A 10,600-nucleotide genomic window follows, 5' to 3' on the forward strand; every position below is an offset into this window, starting at 1 on the left:
GTGTCCCAGGAAATATGTGCTGGCTTTAGGGGGAATTGCCAGTATTTCTCGGTTCCAGAAAGTAGTGCAAGAGTAAGAGATGGGGAAATAGGGACAAAGGAGCACAAGATTTGCACATATCTTCCAGGTCAGATAGAAATTGCTGTGTGAAAGAGCCAGCTGTTGACTCACAGAATAGCAGCTGTTTGGAGGTCTTGCTGCCCTTTCCCTAGTATTGTGCTTGAAAAAATGTGGATGACCACTCCCTATGCTTGTACAGAGACAAGGCCAAAAGCGAACATCACATCTACTGATCTGGCAGCTGAAACAATCAGCAAAGTTCTGATCACTTGATCCCATATTCCTGATTCAGCCCCCAAAAATGAATGTGAGCAGTGGTCCTCCACATTAACTGGCCCATGCTTTCCTTCTAGCCAGGAACCAGATGCGAGGCCACAGATGCCTGCAGCTCCTTGGGCCTTGCACTGCTTCCTTGTGCAGGACCTGAGGTGGGGTGTGCTGGGGTCCTATGTGTCGCTTTCTTCCTTTCTACCTACCTCGACCATGGTAGGTGAAGGTAGTTAGGCCTGAAACTGAAGGTAGTGGCTGTCCTGAAACTAAAGAGGCAGAGAATACTGAGGAACCAGTAGAGCACATGTCCTCTTCTGTGGCCTCTCACCTGCTGTGTGATGAGTGAGCCTGCACAGTGCCCAGGAGAGCAGGTGCCTCCTGACCTACGCTGCTCAGCACTACTGGGGTGTCTTGGCCTTGAATGACAAGCCTAAGTTCCTGCTGAAACATGTGGTAGGGCCTGGCAGCCACGAGGTACCTCTTACATCTGCTTTCTGGCTGTGGTGACTTGGCTCTTTTAACCTTATATATCTTTTTTCCTTTATTCAAAACAAAACAATTTTTAGCACACTGGGAAAAAAAAAAAAAAGCCAAACGTTTTGTGCCTTTCTAAGGCAGCACTGTATCCCAGGCTGCATTTTAGGACTTAATATGGAAACACCAGAGTCTGAGCTCCTCTACCTTGAGTATCCTGACTGTAGAGTCTTGGGGATGGGAAGGAATCCTTCTGTGGATGGAGAGGTGGCACACAGGTACAGTGTGGTCCTTTTCCCCTGTGAGGTTTTGCTAGAGAGAAGCATTGTACCCTGGGATCATCTGGTTGGTTCCATTCAGCAGCTTAATTATCAGATTGGATATTTTGTCCCCTGTAGGAGACTGAATGTCCCACAATTTCTAGGTATATTCTAGACCATCCCCCCCGCATGTTAATGACTGGTGCTGGAGAAGTGAAGGGTGTGGTCTGTCGAGAGTGGGAGGTGGGTCCATTGCCAGCACCAACCTCTCTCTCAGACTTGCTCTCCTTTCATTTGAGGCTTCAAACCTTTAAAGCATTAAGCAGCCAGTGCCCTCTAACGTGTCTCGTTTTCCCTGGGTAGGGGCAGCAAGGAACATACACCAGAAGCCTATAGGTATTGTGACTGTAATAGGTTTCAGGGAAAAAAAAAGTTTTCTATACAGGACATTGTACTTATCTCTTACCCTTCCTTCAGTTCTTCCCTGCTTTTAACTAATAATTGGGAGACAGAAACAATTTTTTAAATGGTCCTCCTTACTCAAGATTTTGAAATTCTTGGCCTAGGTGGGGCTGAGGAGAACTTGATGTGTCCTCCAGAATGAAGAATCCCAATTTGTATATCAGTGTTAAGAAGAAAACAAAACACTTAGATGAGATTTTTCATGGACTATTTTAAAAAATGTGTCATTAATATAAAAAATTTATATTAGCAGTATTTAATCATTCTCACCTGTAAAGAATAAGAAAAACAGAAGGTAAATATTCTTACAGAGAATAGCAGAGCTTTAAGATTCATTTTCAAGTCCATTTTGTTTTGCCAATGTATTAATGTTAGAGGTCTGTTACACTAATGTTATTTATTAATTTTTTTCATTTCCATATACAATTAACTAAAGAGCTTTTTCAAGCACTCATGTCTGTAAAAAAAAATATTTTTAAATAAAGTTTCTTTTATCGTAGCTGACTTGAACTTTTGCTCATTTGGGGCTAGGAGATGCTATATGTATGGGTCAGCCCTGGGACCAGCTGCCAGGGCAAGTACTACTGACGTGAGGCATCACTCCATGACAGAACGTGTAAAAAGTGACACAGCCCCAGCCAGCAGGCTGCCAGACCCTGTGTGCAGCTGAGAAAGAGGGAAACCGGACCCATCTGTGCAGAAACGGAACCCTGGGTCCCTGCAGCTGACTCCAGTGCAGTCTACATTCTTTTTGGTGCAGCTGCTGATCAGAGTACCCCAGGTGCCTTTGGTACTGGTGATGATAGGAAGCAGTGAGATTCCTGGCACAATTAAGCTTTATTTTTCTTAATATATATAAAAGGAAACCGTTTCCAAATGTACACACAAAACCATATACATATATATATATACACATACACATACGTGTAGGTACACATAGACATGTCCCCAAGCTCTGGCCAGGCCCTTTTTTTTTTTCTTTTTTTTTTGTACCGGGGATCGAACAGGGACCTTGCACTTACGAGGCAGATGGTGGCCCCACTGAGCTAAATCTCCAGCCCAGGCCCTCTTTTTTTCAATCCCGAAGTACCATTCTCCCATTTGGGTCTTTCTAGGGTCTGGGCCTGTTAGCTTAGTGTATAGATTTGGTGTGGTACAATTATAGTCCTGAACACCATGAAGGACAATGGGTGTCATCTTTGTCCCCAGCTCTCACCTTTCTCTCATATGGCCCCTCTGAAAGGGTGCTGAGAGCCGTAAGAATACAGGGGCCTTGGCTCAGTAGCTCCCTGTGGAAACGGCCCCACTTCCTCACTGCAGGGACAGATCTTTGAAGGAATGATACCAGTACATGGCTTCTGCCCAAAGGGAAAAAAATGTCACAAAAGCAACTCCAAAGAGGTGAGCAGGAAGACATCAGGACTCTGCGGCTGATTCTGGATAAGAGCTGGGTATTTTCCAGAGCCAGAGTGACACCAGGACAGCAAACAGATGCCTGGGCCTTCCTGTATCATATTAGGGGTGCGACTGAGTTACTGAAGCTTGAGCGGCCACTCTGCCCCCCTGCTGGTAGAAGAGGTATCTATAGCCACACCGTTGTAAGGAGGAAACTGAGAAACTCTCCTCCCCACCCTTAGGAGACTGAAGCCACTTCTTCACCCGAGCATCATTTGAGTGGCCCATTCCCTGAAAGGGGGACTCCAGGGCTGAGTGAGGTCCTTCTCAGGATGCATCTGGTCCTTAGCCACTGGGCCTCTGGATCTGGTCTGCAGATGAGGTGGAGCAGGGGTCTTCTCTGAGGTCCCTCTAGGGGCCTTGGGTGGGGAGCAGAGTGAGCAAGGAGCCGGAGAAATTCCAGGCAGGGTGGGAGCTGAATGGGATTCAGGCTAATGCTTCAGATCGATGTATTTCTCTCCCTAAAAATGGGCAGAGAGGAGTAGTAAGGGGAATGTGGGTTCAAGGTGTGAGCACTAAGGATGAACTCTGGAAGCTGATGGACTCTGCAGCAGCCCGGAGGGAAGAAGCAGGGATAGGTATTGGAGGCCAGAGAAGGACAGGTGGTTGCCAACTCTGCCTCAGTGCTAGCGAAATGGAAGCCACACTTCAGACTTGATGGCCACAACCATAGGCTTGTTTAGAAAAATCTAACAGGATGGAGGATTTGCTTTGTCTTCCTCTGGGGTCCCTCTGCCCCTTGCCTTGCCTGCTGTGAGTAGTGTTAAGAAGACAAGAAGGGCCTGTTCCCTCTCTTAACCAAGCAGGAGGAAGGCAGAAAGAGTTAAGTGTTCAGGGAATGAGCACAGTTGCCCCTGTTGCGCCCACTCCCTGAAGATACATTAGGCACCGGCCCCAGGAACTGCCTCCTACCTGGTCTCCTGGAGCCCTCTTGTCACCGATGCTGCCCTGTAGGAGGCCCATCTCTTCTGGGAGTTTATCTGACTTAACTTCAACTACACATTCACTCTTACGAGACGGGGGCATCGTGCTGGGAGGAGGGAGGCAAGAGGTTGGCAACTGGGGGAAGGGAAGGAGAGGGCCCACTGGGAGGGGGGCTGCATGGATGACACTTTTTGGTACTCTGGGGCCAGCTCAGGAAAGGAAGCTGATAATTTTTGGAGGTGTGATTGTTGGCAGCTGGGTAGCAGGCATGAAACAGGGATTGCTACAACCCAAGGTCCCTCCACTGCTCTCAGGGATAAGGGGCGCTGGGACAGGTTGGGGAATGTCCCTGAGGAGGCAGCAAGCCTGTCAGCAGGAAATGACAGCAGGTTGTAGGGACTCGGCCCGTGCTTACATCTCTTGTTTGCCTGACCGCCCACAGGGCAGTTTGCCCTTCTTGTAGAGGAAATAGAGGACAGCGCCCAGCACAGCCAGGACCAGGATACACACAATCACAGCCACAATGACTACGCCCTTGCTCTCCGGCTCTGGCAGCTTTCTCTCTGTGGCACAAAGATGCTTGGAGTTACCGCCTGCCGGGGCTGCCACGCTGACATCACAGCCCCACCCAGCTCAGGATGACAGGAGGTGAGCTGCTGCTACTCACCTCCTGAGTTGAGGGGATGGGGGCAGAAAGGGTGCCCAGCCCTTCTCTTGCCAGGCCCCACTTACCTGTGGAAGTGCTGTTGGCTCTGGCATGAGGACTGACTGTGGAGGTGCTGGGGCCAGCGGCTGTGCTGGAGTCTGGTGTGAGGGTGGTTAAACCAACTGGGAGGCAGAGGGGAGTTAGGAGAAGCACACGTTAAGGCCCACGCCTGGGCATGCCCTGCCATCCTCTGCAGGGAAGTGGCCCTCACCTCGAATCAGGAAGATGGTGGTGATGTTTCTGCCCAGGGAGTTGGAGGCCGTGCATTGTATGCCTGTCTCCAGCAGCTCTGGAGTCACAAGGATATTCACGGTGCTCACTACCCTCTGTGGGTCTTGCACTTGTTCACTTGCCTATGAGGAAGGAGAGAGCTCAGGAGGGTAAGAGTGGGCAGGGTCTCCAGCATTCACAGCGTAAAGCCTGGGCAGGGGTCAATCAGAGCTGGGACTGCTCACCGTGCCATTGACATTCCAGGAGATAGTGGGCCGAGGGTACCCTGATGCCTCACATGACAGATTCTGCATTGTGTCTTCTTTCACCCACACTTTCCTCTCCTTTAATGCCATCCACGGGGGCCCTTGGGAAGCAAAGTCAGGAAGAGTAAAGGAGCACATTTGCTTAGGCATCCTCCTCCTCCCCCAGGAGCTCCCAGACAGTGGGTGGCTTTTTGGCCTCAAAGAGCTCGAAACCACTCAACTTGGGATGATTTGGTCTCTACCCCAGGGGCCTCACCAAAAATGGCCACGTTGACCAGCTGTGTGCGGTTCAGGCCAGGTACGCTGGGCACAGATGCCACGCAGCGGTAGCCACCCCCTGCCTCCCGTTTCAGGCCAAGTAACTGAAGTGTAGGCCCCTCTTCCAGCACCTGGCCTGTCTAGGGGGAGAGGTGGGTCAGAAGGTTGGGAAGCAGTAAGCTCTTGTCACAGAGCTTACAGAGTCTCAGAGTTGCCTGGGTACCTTTTCTCTCAGCCACTGGAATGCGAGGGCCTGGTTACTCTCTGCCTCACAAGTCAGTGTGAGGCTGCCACCTTCCTGGCCCTCAGGGGCTGCAGGGCTCACTCGAACATCGGACACATCTGGAGGCACAGCAGTAATGTCAGCCTGGGCAGGGCAGGGCCTTTTCTGTCTTGACCCAGCCAGGTCCCCCTGTCCTGGGCCCCCAGCCCCTCACAGTTCACCAGAAGCTTCTCGGTGTCACTTGACAGTGATGTTATGTCTTCCAAGTCCAGGCCCTGACACTGGTAGACCCCACTATGCTGCTTCTGGGCAGGCTCCAACACCAGGATGCCATTGTCAGGAGTTTCCTGTTCCTCCATCTCCCCAGTGCTTGGATTCTGGGAGGGGATGGAGGGGTAAGTAGAGTGCCCCAGCCACTCCCCTGCATCCCTTCCTGTGCCACTGTGCCCAACCTGGAGGGCTCCACACCTTCTTGTTGATGGTGAAGTGGGGTGCAGGGTTGCCGTCAGACAGACACCTGATTTCTACTCGGTCCCCTTCCTTCAGCATTCCCACAGGCTCCACTTCCAACCACAACCTTTCTGCAGGGTCTGCACGCACAAAGGAAAGTGTTCTCAGCCCAGGAAGTAGCCCGAGACTGGATGGGCCTGGGCCAATGGGAGTTACCAGGTCCACCCCAGCGAGCAGAAGGCTAGGTAGTACTCACAGAAAACAGGGACAGTGACTTCCCTAGATTCTTTCATGTGGTTCCCGCTGGGTAGCCGGTAGTTGAGCTCACAGTAAAACTGGGCATCCTTGTCTTCCTTAACCAGCTGTGCCTTCAGGATACTCTTCAAGGTATACAAGCCACTTGACTCCACAATCTGTGATGACTGAATGTGGATTCCTGGGCAGGGAGGGGAGGAGCAAGGCTCAGCCTCAGCCCCACCCTGTGGTCTCCAGGAAGGAAGGCTGGCGGGGGGCCATCTCAGGACCCCGGTCCTATAGACAGGTGTGATGAGGCACACCTGTAACCCCAGCACTCTGGGAGGCTGAGACAGGAAGATTGCATGTTAGAGCCCAGCCTGGGCAACTTAGCGACTCAACAAAACTCTATCTCCCAAAATAAAAATGAAAAAGGGCTGGTGATGTAGCTCAGTGTGAAGATCCTGGGTTCAACCCTCAGTACCATGAAAAAAAAAAAGGAAAAGGAAAGACCCCTGTCCATGCAGAGGACCAATGTCAAATGCAAGGAGGTGACTCTTGAAGTTTGTCTACCCTAGACAAACAAAGGCACACAGTGCGTCAAAGGTGTGGGCCAGAACGGCTATAGCGATGAAGAAAATAAGAGTGCTGAGGGTGTGGCTCAGGGCAGAGCATATTCTTAGCATGTGCAAGGCCCTCGGCTTGCTCTCACACCATCCTCCCCACAAAACAGCCAAGATGAGGGGCTAGGGATTTAGCTCAGTGGTGCAACTGCCTACTTCACAAGCACAAGGGCCTGAATTCAATCCCCAGTACCCTCCCCCTCAAAAATGCCAAGGTAAGTAGAAAAATGAGAAGCAGTTGAGATGTGAAGCACTAGCTGGAAAATGGTTACTTAAACATCATAATACACACAGTCTGCAAAACTGAGCAGTAGGCAAAGCAAGCAGGTACATCTGCATAGACTTAGCAGAAAAGATGACACAAAGTGAACTGTACAGCAATGTACACCACCATTACCACTGAGGTCAGGGTTTCTCCACCTCTGCACTATTGGTGTTCTGGGCCAGAATTAATTCTTTGCAGTGGGGCTGACCTGTGCAATGAAGGGTGTTTAGCAGCATCCTAGCTTTTACTCACTGGTGCCAGGAGTACCCAATGGACTTGTGATAACCAAAACACCACAGACACTGCCAAGTATCCAAGGGGCAGTGCAAAATCACCTTGGTTAAGAACCACTGATCTATTTGTATGTCACTTAAAAGGCTGAGATAGGGCTGGGGATTTAACTCAGTAGTTCCACTGCCTGCCTCGCAAGCACATGGGCTTTTGGTCCCTGGTACAAAAAAAGGCTGAGATAGGAAGATGATGACTTTGAGGCCAGCTTGGGGTATATAGCAAGTTCAAGGCTGACTGGACTACAAAGCAAGATCCCATCTACACACACACACACACACACACACACACACACACACACACACACAACACAGGTGCCTTGTATTATAGAATATAAATGAAATACTAACAAGTTTGACTTTAAAATATTAATCCTTAAACACAGAGCCCAAAATAACTCAATTTTAATTATCTTCTATACTTTTTCTGCAATGATTATTATTTGTGTTTTTAATAGAAATATGTAGGGCCTGGGATTTTAGTTCAGTGGTTCCACTGCCTGCCTTACAAGCACAAGGAGTTCAATCCCCAGTACCAAAAAAAAAAAAGAAATATGTGTTTGGATGCATTCTTTAAAATTTCCTTCATCTAGTTTTGATTCCTTTTTCTTTGATTTTAAGGAATAAAAAATACATAAAAGTACAGAGAATAATGTCAAAGACATGCCAACATTCATACATGTACAAACTTAATGACTTCATGTATGTTCTTTAATTGTATGAATTAATAAAATGGATTATCCACCAAATGCACACACACAGAGCCGGGCATGGTGGTCCAAGTTTATAATCCTAGGACAGTGGGAGACTGAGGCAGCCTGGGTAACTCGGTAATTTAGTGAGACTCTGTGAAAGTCAAAAAGGGATTGGGAGTTTGAACCCCAGTACAAAAAAAAAAGGGATTGGGATGTAGCTCAGCTGTGGGTTTAAGCCCTAGTACTGAAGAAATATTAATTTATATTTGTGAATATATATACAGAAATAGGTCTGAAGGAATTCACTAATAATAGCAGAGGTTACTTCTGGGGAAAAGGTAGAAAGAGACTCCTAGCTTTTCTACAGTGTCTAAATTCTTACAAAAATACTAGCAGTCATCACACAATTTCTTTTTAAAGTAAAAGCTGAAAAGAAAGGCAAAGTGGCCCCTGTGTGGTACCACAAGTAAAAAAAGATCACTCACGGTTCTTCTCCTCCTTCAGGGCTTGCCTGTTCTTGTACCAGATGACCTGAGGGAAGGGGTAACCATTCCTCCCCACACAGGTGGCGACCTAAGAAGGACAGTGTATGAGTACCCTGCCTCTGACACCAGCCCCAAGCCCAATGTTAGCCCTGCCCCCAGCAGAGCTTACCTCCTCCAGCTCGTGGTTGTTCACAGAGATGCCGTTGGTACTGATATGGATGGTTGGCTCCTCTGGAGCTTCTACAAGGGAAAGGAAATGAACAGGATCCATGAGACCCCACTTCCACAACCCACACTGCATCAGTGGCAGGAAGGGGGCAGGGAACTAACTCACTGTAGACACGGAGCTGGATGCGGTGCTCCTGGGACCGAGGGCGCTTGCTCTGGCACAGGAAGACTCGATCATCATGGGGGGTGACCTGAGTCAGGACCAGGGAGGCCCCTGGGCCCTGGAGGCTGAGGCGGTCGTGATACTGGCCAGGTTCACTCTGGCCCTGGCCCTGGCGTACACGGAAGATGAGTGTCCGCTTTTCCTTGTGGATCTGAGGGGAGGGGACAGAGAGTTGAGGGTGCTGGGACTACCTGGGGGCAGAGCCTCCCACCTGTGCCCCTCCCTGGGGAGCCATGGCACTCACAACAAACCAGTCCACATAGCTGAGGTTGCCTGAGGAGTCCAAGGGGCACCTCAGAAGGGCTGAGCTGCCAACTTCCACCTCTACCAGCTCGGGTGTGGGCTGCTCTGCCTCTCCAGGCACACCTGGGGTGAAAGAGGGGGCAGCCCAGCAGCTGTGTCAGCTCCAGCTACTCTTCGTTCCCTCCCCTCACACCACTCACTGCAGCTGTTCAGCCACTGGGAAGGTCTGGAGAAGGCCTTGCCCTGTCCTAGCACCCGACCTCACTGCCCACCCTCTCCAGTGCAGGGTATCCTTGGTCCTTGCAGCAGAGACTGAGAACTGGGAACCTCCTGGCAGAGGCTGGCAGAGGGGCAGAGAGGGACAACTCTGGCTCAGAGCCAAGAGGAAGGCCCCTTTCCTCCTGAGCCCCCTCCCCTCCTCTCTGAGTGAGCTCAGAGTGTGAGAATGCAAGGCATGTGCCAGGCTGGGCACACAGGCCCCTTTGTGTCCCACCCCCAGTAGAAGACGTCACTACTCTACCCTCTGCCCCCAAAGTCCCCTCCCTAAGTCCCCCAGAAGACCCAGTGGGTAACTATGGCCAGAAGCATTGAGAGTTCATACTCTCAATGAACATTTGCACACTGGGAGTCTGGTAGTACAGAGGGGTCAGAGTCTCCCCCAGGGGTCAGGGCCACAGCCAGGCAGTGGGCAGGAGTGACGTCAGTGGTGCCAGCATGTTGCCAGCTCTGTGAGAAGGTGATGTCACTGGACACCATCTGCCTGGACCCTGGGATGCCTGGGTTGTTGCCCTGGGCTGGCTTCCAGGCAGGAAGGGCAGGTGGAGTGGTCTCCAACCCATAGCAGAGGCCTCCATCCCTGACTCTGTTTTCCCAGACCTAGGACAGCAGGGCATGATGGGGCTGGACCTGCTGCAGCATGGCACCGGATTTAGCCCTTTCCCCAGAAATAAGGTCAGCAGGAGACTGGAGTGCCCCAGGGACCTGGTTGGCAGGGCCTGAGCACTGGAAGCGGGTAATCCCCAGCCTTCCTCTCCCTAGCCGAACAGCTCCTGGGACAGGGGTAAGGAGTTAGGAGGCATGCGTCAAGCTGTCGCGGGCTCTACGAGAGCAGCAGGGATCTGGAGCTACTAGGCTTTTCCAGAGAAAAAGCTCCAAGGAGTCCTGGCTCTATTCCACCTGACAGTGGTCCCCGAAATAAGTTTGCAGGCGTTTTCACTCTGGAAAGCCTCCATCTCTCGACTTTGCCACCTGTGATCCTGTCTCACACACACACACACACACACCCCAACCTCATGAGGCTCCAGGAGACCCACACCGCCTGCAGCCGCTGCCAACGCCCAACCGGGCGGGAGCGGCGTC

General features: G+C 50.8%; 1 protein-coding gene across 1 annotated transcript in view; it reads right to left on the reverse strand.

The window, feature by feature from the left end:
- Positions 1-2,015: 2,015 nt before the first annotated feature.
- Mcam (melanoma cell adhesion molecule) overlaps positions 2,016-10,600 on the reverse strand; it is a 13,328-nt gene continuing 4,743 nt past the window's right edge. Inside the window, exons 4-18 of the mRNA XM_033763950.1 lie at positions 9,243-9,399; positions 8,942-9,149; positions 8,777-8,847; positions 8,608-8,695; positions 6,275-6,454; positions 6,037-6,158; positions 5,783-5,945; positions 5,569-5,687; positions 5,344-5,485; positions 5,067-5,188; positions 4,823-4,964; positions 4,638-4,733; positions 4,321-4,468; positions 3,894-4,011; positions 2,016-3,442 (exon numbers count right to left, since the gene is read on the reverse strand). Of these exons, the coding sequence (XP_033619841.1) occupies positions 3,413-3,442; positions 3,894-4,011; positions 4,321-4,468; positions 4,638-4,733; positions 4,823-4,964; positions 5,067-5,188; positions 5,344-5,485; positions 5,569-5,687; positions 5,783-5,945; positions 6,037-6,158; positions 6,275-6,454; positions 8,608-8,695; positions 8,777-8,847; positions 8,942-9,149; positions 9,243-9,399 (1,906 nt within the window). The 3' untranslated portion in view covers positions 2,016-3,412. The remainder of the gene's footprint in view (positions 3,443-3,893; positions 4,012-4,320; positions 4,469-4,637; positions 4,734-4,822; positions 4,965-5,066; positions 5,189-5,343; positions 5,486-5,568; positions 5,688-5,782; positions 5,946-6,036; positions 6,159-6,274; positions 6,455-8,607; positions 8,696-8,776; positions 8,848-8,941; positions 9,150-9,242; positions 9,400-10,600) is intronic.

The sequence above is a fragment of the Fukomys damarensis genome, unplaced genomic scaffold (genome assembly GCF_012274545.1).
Source record: "Fukomys damarensis isolate Sample0158 unplaced genomic scaffold, DMR_v1.0_HiC HiC_scaffold_16, whole genome shotgun sequence".
In the NCBI taxonomy this organism is placed as follows: Eukaryota; Metazoa; Chordata; class Mammalia; order Rodentia; family Bathyergidae; genus Fukomys; species Fukomys damarensis.